Source organism: Protopterus annectens, chromosome 15.part0, assembly GCF_019279795.1.
Source record: "Protopterus annectens isolate FY-2018-M chromosome 15.part0, PAN1.0, whole genome shotgun sequence".
Lineage (NCBI taxonomy): Eukaryota > Metazoa > Chordata > Ceratodontiformes > Protopteridae > Protopterus > Protopterus annectens.
This window is the reverse complement of record NC_056749.1, coordinates 425,944,079-425,963,028: the sequence shown is the minus strand read 5'-3', so window position 1 is coordinate 425,963,028 and position 18,950 is coordinate 425,944,079. Positions and strand designations below refer to the sequence as shown.

General features: G+C 41.2%; 1 protein-coding gene across 1 annotated transcript in view; it reads right to left on the bottom strand.

Moving 5' to 3' along the window:
• Nucleotides 1-18,950, bottom strand: part of CD99L2 (CD99 molecule like 2) — a gene marked incomplete in the record, with an annotated part of 1,047,726 nt that overhangs the window by 72,434 nt on the left and 956,342 nt on the right. Inside the window, 1 exon segment of the mRNA XM_044057164.1 lies at nucleotides 1,371-1,406. Coding sequence (XP_043913099.1) covers nucleotides 1,371-1,406 — 36 coding nt within the window.

Sequence of the window (18,950 nt, the reverse complement as noted above, 5' to 3'; positions counted from 1 at the left end):
TACAACATTAAACAATTTATATTTCTTATATTCCCTATAGCATACTCCCCTGATTGCCTAGATTCTTTCAACATCAATGCGATACAAAAATTAAAGAAAAATAACTTGATATTCTGGCATCAGTTTATAGAAAATAAGAGTATTAACCCACTAAACTCTCTTTTATGTAGTTCTGATAATAGCCAAGACAGTTGGTTGTTTATACACTCATTACAGCAGTTTATAGAAAACAAAATGAGAGTATCAATCAACCTAGAGACTGAATCTATACCTAGTTTGATTCAGCTTTTTATTCTGTGTCTTGAAAAGACAGATAATCAAAAATTAAGTATCTCACTTATCTATAAGATACTAAGAGAAAGGACACTAAAGTTTGACTCAGACTTTTGGAATTACTATGTAAAGATTAATGGAGAACAAATATCTTATGAATCCAAAAAATTATTATTGCATTCTACGTATGGTGCCTCTTCTTCATTATATTTGAGATTGTATACATGGAAACTTATGAATAGAAATTTCTATACTCCAGATAAAATAAATCTTATACTCAAAAACAGTGAAAGTAAATGTGATTAATTACTAGAGGCCAGCTGGGTTCACAAGTTCAATGAATGTAGAAATGTTGCTCAATACTGGAAAGACTTCAGATATTTTGTAAATGCTTTAAGGTCTGATAACTGTCATATTTCTAACTCACTAATCCTATTCAATGTTCCTGTACTTAAAGTAATACCTAAAGCTCAGATTCAGTTACTCTGGTCAATTCTTGCAATTGCCAGCAAAGTTATTACTTTGAACTGGAAAAGTAAACAAGATTTGATGTTTAAAGATTTTATTAACTTAGCAAAAGTTTGTAAAAAAAGAACTGCAAACCATTTGTTATAGAACTCATAACATTACTCATAACAAAATATCATGGCAACAATTGGAAAACCTTTTGAACAAATACTGATAACTTCTCATGGATAAAATGATTGTTTATCATGGATGAATGTAAATATTGTAAATAGTTTTATTGATTTATTGTATTTGTTATATGTACACTCGTGTATGTTTATAATGAAAAAATAAAAATGTTTTTGAAAAAACGAATAAATTAACGGTAGGAGAATGTAAACAACATGATGCATGATTAGCTACTGAAGTTAACATATTAACGGTGTAAGTATATCATTTTTAAGTTATTATGATCACAGAATTTCTTTTTAAAATCGTACGTATGAACTCACTTATTTTTAATATCGATAAGACTGTGAAACTGTCGGAGGGAAAAAATAAAAACAAAAAGCACTTTAAATCTAGATATTGCTCTACAATGTTTGAAATTGATAAAATACCTTCGTAACAAAATGAAGATTTCACACCACCATTATTTCCTTGATCAGAAGGACTGTCATTGCCATCTAAAAATATAAATAACAGTTTATTATCGCATAAACTGACTAAGAGATAAGGCAGATAAAATACAGTTTTATAGCTGCTCATGTCTGGCAAACTCTACAACAGATACATACATCATAACATTTTTAAAATACGGTCTTCTTAAATGTTATTAATTAGAAAGTGGAAAAGTAGTCTTCAGTGCTTTCTGGACATTAATCATTACAGAAAAAAAAACTCGTCAGAATTAGAGTTAACGGGTAATAGTCATCCATTGCTAAACTGCTTGTCCTGCGTGTTTGTATTTGGCTTCTGTCTACTATGTTCCATCATTACAGTGTTACGAAGCAGTCAGTCCCCAAATGTGTAAATTAATTAAAATGTGCCTGATCCTAGAGAGACAGATCACTCCTCCTTTTCCAGCCTTCACCAGTTCCTCTTCAAATGAACCATAGACGTATGCTTGGCTTTCTCGTTTCCCCAAACAGAATGACTGATTTAAAACTTAGAGATACGTTATTACTTTACCATATCAGCTCACCTTTGAAATGTCTCATTACAGTGTGTGAAAACAAAAGTTTAGAGTACTTACCATAATGATGGATCTGTGAATAGAACTCAGGTCACAGGAATCGATATGACTTAGCAGTATGCCCTAGGACACCTTGGTATGTAGGATTTTCCAAAGCTAAAAGCCCTGCAAAATAACCCATAATACACTACTCCTTCCCATTTCTCACATTCTAGACCAAGTACAATGTGGGAGGGGAAAAAAACAGAAAAAGGGAGTGGAATGTAGGGTGGTTTCTGCAGAAGAAGCTCTGCTCACATAGCCAGCCTTTTAGTAAACACCTGTAGTTTTTTTAATATTTGATATCAAAAGCTCTTACTGCAGGAACTGCTAGGACACAGTCCTCAGCACAAACCTCTTTGATTACTTTCCTAAGGGAACACTCTCTTTATCATTGTGCCCTAAAGAAGATAGGAATATCTAGAGCTAGAAACCAAATCCATCTAGTAATGCTTTGCGAAGGTGTTCAGGCAGGACCAAGTAGCTGGTGAACAAATATCACCCAGACAGGCATTCTGGAAGCAGTGCTCATTGACATAACTTTAGCACAATATGCTTTTGGTCTGCAGAGTCTTGCCAGATTTATCATGACAAAAACAATACAGCTGGACAGACAGAAAGGTATTGCTTGGCAAACTTCTTGGGGTCACAAGGGCAAAGGAAACAAATGGTCATTTTCACATATGGAATATTTCTTCTGTTCACATAGTATCGGAACTACCTTGATTACAGTACTGTAGGAAAAATACAGTCATTAGACTCTGTGGCAACCATGGGCAAGAAAGATGTATTGGTAGGCAATGAGACCTTTCCCTATAAAATATACGGTAATGTGGTTTTACAGAAAGAGCATGCAGTTCAGAAATTCTCTTCATAGAGGCTGCAAATACAAGAACTTCTGTTCAGCTAAGGCACCATGCTCAAAGGTTGGGGATAGGAAGCTTCTCCAGCATAAGAGATAGATGACTTCAGTAGAAAGACACCTATAAGGAAGTCCTAGGCTTTGACACAAGCCAAAGACATGTCATCCTAACTAACAAAGAAACTGCAAATAGCTACCAAAGGGACTTTAAAGGAAGAATAGCTAAGTTCTGAATCAAAAAATTCCTTAAGATAAAGGAGAACGCCTCTTCCATTTTTCCCTGTAAAATCTTTTTGTAAAGGGGAAGTGAGCTAAGGGTAAGAAGGGCACCACGCTATATATGAAAAAAAACTGTCTGGCTACTACTGGAGTGAAAGAACACGTCATTACCTTGAGCGCATATGGACTTACAGGAACTCTCCTGAGCAAGATGGGTTAGAGGCTTCTCATGAAGTGAAAGAATCCATTCATCCAACCATTTTCTAAACCATATGTCCCAGTATTGTTTGAGATACTAGCAAGCTGAATGTGGCAGACCAGACTCTCTGTCTGCCGTAGCGGTCCTTCTGAGATCCCTCCTACATGTTTTGGGTCTGCCTCTGTCCTTGGGCCTCCTCTCAATGGACCATGCTTAGTACACCTTCAGTGAAAGGTACCCAGAAGGCATCCTAAAAAGATACGCAAGCCACATCAAGTGATCTTTCTCTATCTAGAGATTACAATCAAGATTTTCCTGGATTGTTTCTGTCCTCAAACTATCATGTATGGTGAGCCCATCTACTCTGTGAAGCACCCACATTTCTCTCACTTGAAAATACAATTGCAGCATGTCATTCGCTACCTACAGCTCATAACCACAGGTGATGCTGAGGACACAGACTAGTAAACTGACAACTTTATCCTTTGTCTCAATTCTCACAAACCATTACAGTCTGGTGTAGCACGTGCAGTATTGCAACCACTGTAACTATCCACTGGTCAGACTTTTTAATCCACTCTACCTTCACTTGAGAACAAGATCTAAGGACCTTAAATTCCCTCATCTGACACAGCTGTTCACCCTCGCCTGCAGAAAGCAATCCAATATTTCACAGGACAGAACTGCGACATCTGAATTGGAGGGGTTAACTTTTATACCAGCTACTCCACACTCAAAAGGGAATCACTCAAGCACTTGCTTGAGATTACAGTTAAGGTCTAAAGGATGACATCATCTGTAAACAGATATTTTACCCTCAAGTCATCAGACGGGATAGTATCCAAACATTGTACCTTTACATTCTGTCCACATAAAATCACGAAGAGAATAGACAAAGCACTACACCTTTCGTAGAGTCATATCCACATCTTGAGTATATCTAAGTTAATGCCAGTAATGCTAACATAACTCTTGTTCCTCATACACATGGAATGAAGGACATACAGCATCATAGGTTCATAGGTTGATACTAGGCTATCTGCCCTAGGGCATTTATAAGCCTAGCCAGAGTGTGTTTGGCTTTCGCCACCCTTTTAGATTTGTTGACTGTGCCTCTGTATCGTAGGTCACAGAAGATGGCCCTTTTAAGGTTAGTTTACTGTGCCTCTGTCTAGCAGGTACACAGAAGAGATCCCAGGGGTAAACTTACGATCTCCCATCCACTCATCAAGATTTCTCTTGAAAAGGGTCAGTGAGGGGCTCTGCCTAACATGGATTGGGATTTTGTTCCAGAGTGAGGGGAGCCTCTGGGATATGAATCTGTCCCTCCAGCATGTCCTATTTATTTCTGTGCTGAGGTTTAAGTCCCTGGAGCGTGTAGCTCTAAGGGATTTGGATTTCCTGAGGTGGAGCATGTCCATTAATTCTGGTTTGGACATGACTTTATACATCAGGCATAGAGCGCCTCTGAGTAGGCAGTAAGCAACTGAGTAGAGCTGGAATTTCTTTAGCCGAACTGCATAGGGCATCTGTTTGAGTCCCTTGATCCTCTTGGTGAGGTACGTTTGGGGTCTCTCCAGTTGCTGCAGGTGTCGGGTAAGGTACATCCCAAATGGGGCATGGTATTCAATTATGGGCCTGATGAGTGATGAGTAAAGGGGCACAATGACCTCTCTTGATCTAGATGTGAACCCTTTTGTGATAAGGTGGGATATATAGAAGGTCTTTCTAACCACTTTGGCAACGTGATTGTCAAAGGAGAGATTACTATCTACTTAGGTCCCCAAATCCCTAATTACTTCTTCCGTACCTAATGGATTACCACCTATGTGGTAATTTGTGGGCACTTTGTCTTTCCCAAAGGGGATGACTATGCACTTTTTGGCATTTAGCTTTAGGCCATGGCTCTGGCACCAGTTATCCATCTCTGTGAGACCCTTTTGGAGGATGCTTGTGTCAGCCAGAGAGACGATTATGGCACCCATTTTGCAGTCATCTGTGAACTTGGTCAGCCATAGTCCTCCTGTGTTAGCCTGTACCGCAGAGAAGTATATACCGAACAAGAGAGGTCCCAGGACTGAGCCTTGTGGGACGCCACTTGTAACTGGTTTAGAGTCTGACATGGCACCTGCAATTCTGACCATGTGGGTTCTATCCCTGAGCCAGTTTGCAACCCATCTTGTGACATAGCGGTTGATATTTAAGCTGGTGCGCTTATTTATGATGCCCGAGTGGGGTATTGCGTCAAAGGCTTTTGCGAGGTCCAGGTAGGCCGTGTGGACTACCTTCCCTTCATCTATGGCCTTGGTAACTGTTTCAAAGAAGTCGACCAGGTTCAAGAGGCAAGATCTGCCCTTAAAGCCGAATTGGGTAAGATCCAGTGTCTGGAGGTTCCCAATGTCTTTGTTTATGAGTTCCATGATGATACGTTCCATAGCTTTGCAGACCAGACTAGTCAGGCTTACAGGGCGATATTTTCCGGGGTCCGTTGTGGCACCACCTTTGTGGTGCGGGACCACTGTTGCTATATGCCATTCCTTGGGTACATATCCTGTAGTAAGACCGAGATGGAACATTGACTATGTGAGGGTTCAGTTCTGCTTGGAGCTCATGTAAGATGCAGCCTGGGACACCGTCCGGTCCCATTGATGCTGTGTTTTTGCTTTGGAGAGGGCAGCTCTCACATGTGCATCTGTGATGTCAGGGAGGCTACATTCTGTTGGGATAGACATTTGCTCTTTTGGGGGGGAAGGGGGAAGAAGTTTGCACTAAACCTGTCTGCCAGGATGTTGGCAATGTCTGTGGGATCAGTGTATTTTTTTGTCATTTTGCACTAACTCAAGAGCATATCTGGGAGTTGCCACCCAGATTCCTGAAATAACTAAAGAAGGCCTTGTGATTATCTTTAGCGTCTTGTGCAATTTTTCTTTCAAAGCTGGTCTTAGATGATTTTATGAGGGATCGTAGTTTCTTGCTAGTACTGATCAGAGATGCCTTCCCTTTTTGGGATTTTGCTCTATCATGTAGTAGCTTTCTCCTTCTGTTGTATAGCTTATTTATGGCCAGGGTCCACCAGACAGGTCTCCTGCCTTTGGAGGAGTGAGTCTTGGTTTTATTTGGGATAGCACGATCCATGCATTCCTGTAGGTGTCCATAGAATGCGTTTGTAAAGGATTCTGCGGTTTGGGCAGTATTTTCCACTGGCCTGGGGGCTTTGAAGGATTCCACCTTGGTTTTGAGAAGTGCAAAATTTGCTTTTGAGAAATTCTTCACCGTGGTTTCCTTGACTGGGGGTGGGGACGGGATATGGATGTCCAGTGATATTAATTTATGGTCTGATCTTACCAATGAGGGGCATACCTCTGGTATGGAACATAGAGTCCCCGTGTTGGTGATGACCAGGTCCAATATGTTTTCCCCTCTTGTGGGAGTGGTGACCAGTTGTTCCATAGCATTTGAGTTTATAAATTCTAGGAACTGTTGGGCGAGGGTGTTGGGGCTTGAGTAGTTTTCCCAGTCAATGTTTGGGTAGTTGAAGTCACCCAATATTAGTGTGTTTGGAGAGACCTTCATGTTCTCCAGTGTTCTCAGGAAAGCCAAATGGGGTTCCTGAGTTTGGGAGGGTGGTTTGTAGCAGGCTACAAACTGAAAGGCAGTTTTGCCCACTGTTAGTTGCACATGGATGGTCTCTGATGCCTCGTGCAGTGCCACTAACCTGGAGGTGTGGGTATCTTTGATGAATATGGATACTCCCCCTCCTTTTGTGGTTCGGTCTGAGTTTTGGGGCCGAAAAGCATGATATGAGGTATACCATGGTAGTGCTGAGGTGCTTTCGGGAGCCTTGAACCAGGTTTCTGTTACTGCACAGATATCGATATTCTCCATACTGAGGAGAGCCTCGAGTGCATGCATCTTGAGGTTTAGACTTCTGGCATTGAGCAGCATTTACCCTTAGTTTATTTTTCCTTATGTTGTCTATGGAGGTAGGTTTGTCTTTTGAGTCTTGCCTAAAAAAGGCACTATGGGGGTGGCAAGAACCTTAGCCAGTATTCTAAAGCCCAGGGGTGACAGGTGCAAGCCGTCCCTAGCAAAGCAACGTGGCTCGTCCAGCATGTCATCCCAGGCTGACAGACACTGGATCCCCTTTGAATGACACCAATAATTTAGCCAATTGTTAAAATTGATCATTTTGCCTTTATATTGCGGGGGCAAGATGCTACTCAAGGTCAGGGTCATACCGGCCTGGGCTACATGATCAGAGAGCTCCTCTATGTCTCTTTTCAAGTAGTCCAGGGAGGTGTCATTCACACCAGCATGGACAATGACAAGAGTCATATTTGTACTTGCTTTGGAGTTACCGGAGTGCTTGTGTTATGTGGCAGATCCTGGCACCTGACAGGCAGCTTACAGTGACCTTCTCCTTGTTCAGTCTGGTGAGTGGGTCATCAGTGTGTCTGACAATAGAGTCACCTATTACAAGTGTATTAGGTGTGTTGTTTGGCCTTAAGGGCTGTGACTGTGTGGCACACTGACTTCGTGAACTATGTGGTATGTATGTGGGGTAGCGGTTGCTTGGATGTCTGCTTTGGCAGATTTTTATTTAGAGTCTCCGAGTGTGTTTTTGTGTGTTTGGTTTGCTGACACGATAGGTCTATGTGAGACTGGATTTGTGGTGTGTGTGTTTACCTTCTCCTCCTGACTGACTGTGCCAGTACTGGGTTGAGAGAGCTCAGCCTCCAGTTTGGCTACATAGTTGCATCTCTCACATATATTTGAACTTGTTGGGAGGGGAGAGGGTGGTCTGTGTACATAAGGTAGTTGTAACATTGCCTCAAGATTCCCAGATTCAGCAGCTGGACTGGAGAGTAGACCCGAAACTGACTTTTGGACATGCCAGAATAGTATAAGGGACTGCTTTTTGACTGATCAGAAAGGACCAATAGGGAGCCAAGTACTTATAAGGAGTATAAGAGGGTGTAGTGCTTTAATTTGTATTTACTTATAATATTACTTATAAGAGCAAGTGCAGGGCTTTAGAATGAAAATAGAGTGCTTACTTTGAGATTTAGAACATTTCTAAGGGAAAAAGTGAAGAGCAGACTTTGTGGAGCTGGGAATAGCTTAAACATGTTTAAGCGGCGCTGCGCAATCTCGCAAAACCACGCAAATGCGGGTTTTAAAGCAGGGAAACTGAAAGAGATAGGAATTGACCCAAAAAGGCCAATAAGCTACTAGTTTCTGGGCTGAGACCACCCCTCCAGGGACAGATAGGCTGCTCAAAGCTCCCCACTCTCACTGGTGAACAGAGAAGCTTCCTCCTATCCAAGTAAGGATATGGGCAACACAGGAACCTATACCACAGTCTGGAATTCAGCAAAGCCTGAGATCTGGACTAATCTTGTTCAGTAAGGCGGGAAAAAGAATTTTTTTTTTTTTTTTTTTTTTTTTTTTTTACAGAGAATAACAGAAAATCACACCAGGGAACCTGTATTATTGTAAAATCTCCTACAAGACATTCAAGGAGACAAACTTAAATGTCTTTTTCCGGTTGACAAAAACAGATGTAGACAGCAGTGGCACACACACATCAACCCTCAAAAAACTGTGCAAGGCAAAGGGTAGCAATCCAAGGTTTCATGGCCAGAATCCACATTGCTTCTCCTGAATCCATGGCTTGATCACTAATTGAAGTTGCCTTTACAGCACTGTGGTGTTCGGGGAGATTGAGGAGTGAGTTGTGTCTGTGAGAAACTGCAGTAGTAAGGGGAAACATGTCTGGGCCAAATGGTTGCCACCAAAATTAAATTGTTTTTGGATAACTTCACTTTCAGAAGTAGCTTATAAGAGGAACTGTAGGAAAATATACAGAAGTTTATAAAGATATATATTTACAAAATTATATTTATAAAAATATATCAAGACATTCCAAATTTTCCGCTGGACGTAGCATGGAAGAAAAATGTCAAAATGTGGTGGTGTATGGGAAGGCATAGTGATCGCAAATTGGAAGATCCCATTTCCTGGCTGCTAATGGACTGAAGGCCTACTCATGAGGCACATGTATGTAATGGTTTAGTCCTTCAGCTGAACAATTAGCTTTCCCAGGAATCTAGGCTCTATATAAGAAGTGACTGCTCTTGAAGGGCAACCCTCAAATTCTCATGCCCTCTCTGATTAAGGGACAAAAGCCAGTCCCTCTTGGTTGTTGATGTATCAAACTACTGTCATGTTGTTTGACTGAATGGAAATGTGTCCATGGGGAAGAAATTCTTTAGAACTTTATAAGAAAAGAACCACCCTTAATTCTAGAATATATATATGTGTACATGTAGCTCTTATTTGGATTTTATACTGTGCTGTCTCTCACAGTGACCCTGCCTGAGGGTTGAAACATCTGAAGTTTAGGTGGCTACTGATGATGGCAGTGTGAAAAGCTCTTCTGGCAGAAAATCAGCATTCCGTCTCTCTTGTAAACTTCCAAAAGCCCCATTTCTGCAGCTAGAGGACACATTTGCTGTGATGAGTTTATTTTAATAATGTAGTGGAAGACCCTCATGGTATCAGATATGAGTCACCATGACAATATCTTGTATCATAGCGCCAGAGGCTTGATTTGCATGCCAGCATTGGAAAGTGGCAAAAGCAGACAAAATATTGCTGACAGAATATTCTGGATCCATTCTATGAGTAAAGATGCCTATCAAGTCCTGTAGCAGCTTTAGAAGGAGGTATGTTGCTGACTAGATATCATGGAATCTTTCTGGTGGTAAAGATACCAAAAGTTTACAAGAGAGACACAGGGCCTGCTGATTTTCTGCCAGAAGAGCTTTTCACCCTGCCATCATCAGTTTGGGGTTGAGAGGGTGGCCTAATGGTTAAGGTGTTTGCCTTACAAACACAAGGTACAGGGTTTGAATCTCACAGGGATAATTGACTAGGCTTAAAATGGCTCGCAAGGGCAGTTAGCCTTGTACTAATCTATTAACCTGTGAACAAATCCAGTCACACTGGAACAACCCCATGCAAGTCAACACCTCAGTCAGTATCAAGTGACTCTTTGCAAGGTTTGTTGCGACTCCCCCAAAAATGAAAGTAGTAATGATGCGATGCAGATACTCAAACTGCATGGCAATAATGTGCCTCTAAAACACTGCAAAAAAACATTCCTTCAAATCTGAGAACACTTTTGAACCATGTATTCTTGTATGATCTGCTTGTACAGAAATTCACTTCAACACACTTGGGATTGATAAGATGATGAACTCAAAGGTGTCATACTGATATAGACATTCTCCTTGCCAGCAGGACAGAAACTTTCATGACTGTTTTTATGTGCAGGAAAGCCCCTTGAAGTTTTCAAAGACCACATATGGTCTGCTTTGGAGAAGCATGACAGGAGTGGCTGAAAGGTGATCATGTGAAAAGATAAATGTGTTGAGGTCTCTAATGTGTACAGTGGACTTGGAAGTCTTTTGTTTTTTTATACTAAAAATAATTTGGAGCTATGTAAAATCCTTGCTTGTCCTTGGGGACATCCTGAATGGCTTCTTTTAATGAGCTTCAATACTCCTTTCTTTGACTAGAGTTTCTGATAATATAGCACATCTCGGAATGGCATCAATGAAGGTGTGGGTGAAGAAGGGTATACAACAGCCTCAGGATATGATGCAACTAATCCATATTTCTTTGGTGCTGCAGAACCACTCAGGCATGTGGAGGCTGACTGCCTTCTAACCACATAGGGACTTCTTCAGATCATCCAGAGGTTGTCCACAGCTGCCATAAAAATTCTGGGTCTCCATGCCTGTAAGTCATCAACTTTCCTGGACCTGAATGGGAAAGGATCATTGGGGCAGGAGAAAGCCTGGTGCTGGAGCTCTTTCTTATGGCAAAAATCAATGTTTCAGTAGACTTCTTTACATTTTCCCACATCTTTTATCTTCCATCAAACATTTAAGATGTTCATTTGATCCAGGCCAAAATAATGGGAACCATATGATGGGAGAGTCTGTGAAGGTTACTTTAATGGTCTCATCAAAGTTTTAAGGTGAACCCATGAGTGGCAAATGACAACGACAGATTTCACCACCATGGCACAGTATAAGACTCTAGCTGTGAGGTTGTCCATGCTAATGGCAGGAGATATTTAACCCTTAAAAATTCCTTCAAAAGTCCTTCAGGCCTTCCATCTACAGCATGCTACATTTATATAACAGAATCCCATTGGAAATGAAACACACACAAGGTAATTTCAAGGACGTCATGCAGGATGGAAACACTCACTTCCTCTGTAGGTCTTAAGCCCTGAACACTTTTGTCAAAGGTTGGAAGGATGGAGCTTGGCAAGAGGTAATCCTGAAAATGACTGCTGAAACTGTGTCAGATTTGGGAATGTACACTGCAAAGAGGGAATATAGTTAACCGTCCATGGAAGAGAAGCCAAATATCAGGTTGTAGAGGTAACATCCTGAATGGTATCCACTAATGGAGGAACCATCCAAGAAGACTGCTTCTCTGAGCTACATGACTTATGCAAATGCCTATATATATATTGACAGGACTGCACAGTGGGATAGCCACCTTGTATTACTTTATGGGCCAGAGTTGGGTCTTCTATAGGAGATTGAAATGAAGTTCCATTGTCCTCTTTCACATCCTTCATAGCGAGGTCTACTTTTCACTTACTGTCTCTCTCTGTACAGGAGAAATGAAAGTATGGGTCATTGAGGGCCTTTCTGAATCTAAGTCTTACCTAAACGAATGTGACAGGGGGGGAGGTGGAGTAGAGGAGTTCTGACTGTAACATTAGGCAGTCTTGGAGGCTGGAAAAGCTGTCACCTGGGTTAAAGCACCAGATATTGACAATGCCAGCTCACTGGGAAAAACAGAGGCTAGGGTAGTTCTTTGTCTCAAAACTGGGATGTTTCCCAGATGGCTTCTGTATAACAGTTGCCTCTGAATCTGTGGTTACAGATGTTAGTGGAAATGTAATAGGTGAAAAGTGAATGCCTGCAGCATTAAGTGTGATGACAGGTAAGCCTACATGAGGAACACTGACGCCTGATGGACTTATGCTGGGAAGACTTGCATCTGTAAATCTAGTTTCTGCTGAACTAAGGCCTAGTATCCACTGTATGTTGGGACTGATATTTGATATCACTGCCATGAACAGCGTCCTGTTTACAGCCTTTTAATGGCAGCTGCCCACAAGTCACAATGCACTACAGGGATGGGCAGTATGCTTTTAATGGGAGAAGAAACCATAACAGAACAAGAGAAGGTGTAAAGAGAGAGAAGGAGAGAAAAGGCTGGATCATTATTGATTGTTGAGGCTTCAACAACTGTGGTAGTGGTCTTAATAACTCTGTACGTTTGAAGTTTCAATTTCACCTCATTCTTGGGGTCCAATGTTTTTTTAAACCTTTGGATACTGAGATGAATACAAAAAACGTAACACATCTCTTCTTTTTTTATTTTTAAGAAATACAGAGGCTTGTACTATTTCCTACTTTACATTTATATTTTAATACTTCGAAAAACAACCAGCATCTTTGTCCAGACCTGGAGAAAAAGGTAAGGAAGGAGGGAATGCTTGGTTCCTTAAGTTTCAAGCACTTTATGTCTGTGATGCTTAGCTGTTTCACTTAACTTCAAAAAGTGACCATTAGGAGGCATCATGATTAATCCTAAACAGATTAGGCACTTAGTATGTCTGTTGACTGAAAAAAAAAAAAAAAATAAAAAATTATATATATATTTTAAATAACACTGTTAAAATGTCTATAAAAGTAAAAATTATATGGAAATGTCTCATCAATGTGAAGATTCACTCTGAAAAAAAAATGTTTTACTCCAAAACCACCAATGTGTGGTTGGCTGATGTATACTAAAACATTCACACTGGTAAAGAGATGGAGAACCAGAAGGGAGTGGCACACTACAGGGTACTGGGGTACTGCGTGCAGTTTTAGAAAATTAAATATTAGCAAACCACTGAAGTATCAATTAAATGTTTTAATGGTTATCTGATGAAGTCCTGGCTTGAGAGAGGACGAAAACGCAATTTTATGTTAAGAGCGTTAATGTGACTGTAAACGTTTGTATGTGGCTGTAAACGTCTGTGCAATATTAAATCGAGAGGAAAGTGCCTTTTGGAGTTGCTTGCTTTCATCCTGGATTCTTTTTGACATTTATTCTGAGAAAATTATATATGCCTACTGTTTTTTTCTCCTATGGAAAAAAAATAACAGTTCTTGCGACCAGAGTTCCATGACATCAGATTACTTGAGTACTTTGTCCTGTACCTTAAATACAAGTTATTTCTAAAATCCTCAAGCTTCTGAATTCAGAGTATGCACAGAAACTCTACAGTATGGTTAAGCGACATATAACCCCAGGATCTCCAGGATTTACTTCTAAAACATGTGCTTGCACCTACAAGAAATGATAGTGGCATATCTATAAAAGTGTAAAGCTGAAGTTTATTTAAAAGATGTGTTACTAACGTGACGGCAGCATCTGTGACAGTAAACAAAACAGGCAGAGACGGGTATAATGGGACCTAGTGAATTTGTTGACTGTGGTCTCAGCAAGTGCTGTTCCAGTGAATAAGTACTGATGAAAACAGTTTTCAGAAATTACTGTTGTGTGACAGTGGCGTTAGTGTAAATTAGGAGGTGGGGTCCCTCCTCCCTTAGGAGGGATGCAATGGGGCTTCCCCCTGAAAAAGAAATGTTCATTTATCACTGAAAGTGATTTTCAGTGACACGGATTCACAGAAAAGGCACTCACTGAGACTGCTGTGGGTGCATCAGTATGAATTCAATACACCTACTACTTTCATCATTGTCAAAGATCAGCAAAGATGTTGAGTATTTGTACATTTCTTATACTTTACTTTATGAAACCCTCAGCACTAGGTGAAATACTTGAGTAGAATCCCAAACAGTGTTTGAAAACAACTGCAAGAATGGGTGATAGAAGTATAAAAGACAGAAGTGGGAATTCAAGATAAGATGCCATGAAGACAGCCCTCCCCATGAAAACTACACTGTGTAAGATGAGTTTAAACTGCAGTTCTTGAAATTGGAATACCATGATAACCACGAAGCTACTGTACAGATATCCATAGTGGACACCTTTCTGAAAGACATACTGGATGCAAACCCCTCCCCCAATGGGACAGTGTTCACCATGTAAACCAGGGGCTTCGTAGCCTTTTACTGTCAAAACAATGTATCTACATGACTATGTTCTGTTTGGTAGCTGCAGAACATTCCTTGAAAAGGGCAAGAGAAATTAACAACCTGTTATTATTCATTTGTTTAGAGGTCAGTACTGGTAAAACTTTAACTGATGGGCGAACATTTACGTTAAGGAGGATATGTCTATTCTAATTTCTGCATCAGTAAATAATACAAGGAGATGAAAAGTGTGTTTGAGTAACAGCACAGAAATCACCTTAGGGAAGAATTTAAAATGCCTCAACAGAGAGACCAAATTCATTATGAAACAGCAAGGAAGACTCTTTGTACAGACAGCCTCTAACTTACAAATCCACTAAGCTAGTTTGATCAGGAACAGCATTTTCTAGAAAACATTCCTAAGACCAACAAGAATGCCAGTATGCAGCTTAAGGTGTTCAGTTCTCAAGATGATGACAGAGTCTTGAATGGAGGCTAGCGATGAAGGATACCCCTTCAAACATTGTTTCATCGGTGTATACGGAGGAAGATTTCTGCCAAATTAAAATACATTAAAATGTTTGAAAATGTACTTTGATTAGGAGGGGGAATCAACTAAACTTTATATCAAAAATTTGTATGAGAACAGGCCATGCAATCTCAGAATCTTAAAGACTCTGGAGGAAGAGATATTTCTTAGCCACGATGGAACAGTTTTTCCGCTTGACCTCAGAGATGGGCCTCTGATACTTAGCTGGGGAACTGGGTCTATTTCATATAACTGAAGGTTCAAATCCACGAACCTCCATTCATCAAGCTGTCAAGAGCAAATGTTCACATCAGCGATTTACTACAACAGGGAATGGAATTACTTGGCCAACATAGCAACTGTCACATACACCGCAGCATGTCAAACCCAACAAGGTGGGGGTCTGCACCCTCCACACCTTCCCTGCCTATATAAACCAACTCCAACATCGTACTACAGTGGGGAAAAGGGAACATTTTCTGATGCTGGCCAAATAATTCCATTCCCTGTTGTAGTCAACCGTTGATGTGAACATTCACTTAAGTGACTGTTCGCTCTTGTTTGTTGGCTCGATGAATGGAGGTTTGTAGAGTTGAACCTTCAATTATATGAAACTGACCCAATGGAACCTATTGGCTGAATAGCCACTACAGTGATAGACAAGGTTTACAGAGAAGGTATTCATTTCTCACACACCAGTACTCTCAGCATCTGGACAAGAATAATTTCAGCAGAGGTCTTATTTCCAAGGGCCTGAAACCATGCTTTTATCATCAAAGTGATGCAAGAGAAAGTCTTGGCTTTTCTGCCTGGAACTTCATCACCAGCTGAAAAATCAAGAAAGACTGAGAAAATACATAGATGACTACCTCCTCCTCTGTCTTCTGTAAACATGCCTACTGGCCACTCCCTGCCTTGCTGGAGGGAGCAGAAATTGGTTAGACTTACATTTTCCTGAATGTAGACAGTTATTCCTCTGGGATGCCATTTCCAGAACACTGTCTGAACACTGTGATGAAGTCAAACTCCAGCAGGGGGATTGAGCTAAGATTTATGTATCCACCAAGACAAGTGATCCTATTAGAGTTTGTAATGCTGCCAAGGTATTGAACAGAAGCCTATTCCCACGCACAAAATGCTTATTTGTATATGAGAAGGAAAGGGGGACTCCCTATATCTTCAGTAGCCAACTTTTGCCTAATTACTCAGTCTCACAAGGAGAGACTTGGGATCCAATAGTGGCTCAGTAGCTCTGACTCACAGCTCAAGCATTTAGTGTTCAGACCTGATCTCTAGTCATTATCTGTGTGAAGTCTAATGAAAGAAGAGGATGAGAGGGGGGGGGGTCTGTGTTGTAATGAGCTGAAATGTCTGAGGCATGGATTTTTATGGAAGAAAAAGACAGGCCCTTGAGAAGCATCTCAGTTAAGTATTGCAAAATCTGAGGTAAACTGGGCACTGCTGTGCTCATCCCTTGAGATGGATTCCAGGGACAGAATCTTTTCCATTTGTCAGCATAAGCTTTTCTAGTACTAGGTCTTCTCGCCTCCAAAATGACATCCATCACAGGTTTGCTGAGGGATGCTAAGGGGGAATTTAAGTGATTAGCCAAGCTGCAGGACACACTGTGCAGGAGTGGGTACCAGTGTTGGCGAGGCCAGTCTGGAGCAATCAAAATAATTTTTGGTTTGTCCTGTTTGACTTTTAGTAGAACTTTGGAGAGCAAAGGCAGACGGGGAAAGGCATAGACTGATTTTCCAACTGAAGGACAGAGCATCCACTTTCCAGGCTTTTTTGTTATGAGTTCTTGTGCAAAATTTGTCCAACTGGTAGTTTTGGGGTGAGGCAAAAAGATCTATGTCTGGGCTCCCCCAATTACGTGTCAACATGTTGAAAATCCGTGGTTCCAGTTTCCATTCGTGAGGGTCGAGATTTCTGCTTAGTTCGTCTGCCAGAACATTCTGCTTTCCTGGCAGAAATTGAGCTTGTAGTTGTACTTGGTAGCTCAAGGCCGTGTTCCACAATGCCATGGCTAGTCTGCAGAGGGGGTAGGAATGTGTACCCCCCCTGCTTGTTTATGTACCACATAACCGTGGTGTTGTCCATCTTTATCAGTAATTGTCCTGGATGAAGGTATTCCTTGAAGGCTGTCAGTGAATTCTGTACAGCTAGCGTTTCTTTTTGACTGATATGAAGGTGCATTTGATTTGGGCTCCATTTGTCCTGAATGCACTTCCCTGCCAGATGAGCCCCCCCATGCATAGTCTGATGCGTCTGTAGTTAGGGTTTGGGTGGCAGGGGGTGGTGTGAATGGCAGTCCCTTGTTTTGGTGGCAGGCCTCTGCCCACCATAGGGACTCTAGACGCAGGCAAGGTATGATAGGAATCATTGTTTCCAGGCTGCGACAATGTTGACTCCATAAACTTTTTAAGTACCACTGAAGTTTCCTCATATGCAGTCTTGCATATGGAATTAGAAGAATGCAGGAGGCCATGAATCCCAAGGCTTGCAGTATTTGCCTTGCAGATAGCAGGGTTTTTGTGGCCACCTGTTTGAAGTAAGTCACCAAATGAATTTGCTTTTCTGGTGTAAGGAAAGCCATCTGGGCAGTTGTATTCAAGCTTGCACCCAGGAATGTAATCTTTTGAGAGGGTACCAGTTGAGATTTCTTTTTGTTTATGGTGTACCCTAGACAGGTTAGAACTCTTTTTACAAATGCCAGATGTTTTAGAAGAATGGCCTGGTTTTCTGCCTGAATTACACAATCATCCAGGTACGGATATATTTGAATATTTCTTTTCCTGCAAAATACAATTACTGGAGCCAGGCACTTTGTGAATACCCTGGACAAAGTAGACAAGCCAAAGGGCAGTGCAGAGAACTGATAATGCATGCAGCCTGCTTTGAAGTGTAGGAATCTTCTGCAAGATTCCTTGATTGGGATATGCAAGTAAGCCTCTTTTAAGTTGAGAGTTGCCAACCAGGCATCCTTGCCTAGCATAGGAAGTAACTGGTGAAGAGTCAGCATCTTGAATTTTGGAATGTCCAGAAAGGTGTTTAGAGTAGACAGGTCCAGAATTGGACGCCATGCTTTGTCTTTTCTGGATACCAGGAAAAGTCTGGAATACAAACCTTGTCCCTTTTCCTCTTCTGGTACTAGCTGAATAGCCCCCATGTTTAGGAGGGAAAGTACTTGTTTCTGAGCCTTTGCCCACTGATTTTGGGGGGTAGGTCTGGCCACCCGTTTGGAGTTGGCAGCGTGTGGAAATGAAAACTGTATCCCTGGGGCACTACATTTAAAACCCATTCGTCCTGGGTTATAAGTTGCCAGTTTCTTGAATGAAGAGCCAGTTTTCCCCCCAAAGGGGTAAGAGGTAAGTGATTGGTAATTTCAAAGGGAAGTCATTGAGACTGTTTACCATAGGGTGGTGCCTTGTTGTTTCCAGACTTGGAAGTGGAAGCACACCATTGCTTAGTTCTGAAAGTCCCTTGGGACTGAAACCTTTTGCGTTTGGAATGTCTGGGTTTGGCCATAGTGGCTCTGGAAGGAGCTGGAAAGAACCAGTTCTTAGTAGGCCAATGCCTACTAAATCTAGGAGGTTGCACTTATAAGAAATCTTTCACAGTTTGCATAGATTTAGCTTGATCTTCCATCTTTTTTAGAACTTCTTCAGCCTTATTGCCAAACAGGCAGTCCGGCTGTAAAGGAGCATCCAAATGTTTTGCTTTAACACGATTAGGCAGAGATTGCTCCTTAAGCCAAGCATGCCTTCTAAGCACAGACCCAGTAACAGCAGCCCTGCAAGAAGCCTCTAAAGAATCAAAACCACACTGCAAAGTATGTTTGCCAACTTGTTCAGCTAAATGCAATAAATCCTGCAAATCTTTATTCTCCACACAGTCAGAAATCAACATCATTTTCTGTTTAAGCAGCCCCATGATATGCTGTTGATATTTTAGCATATGAAATTGACAGTTTAAAGCCCTGATTGCTAAGGTTGCAG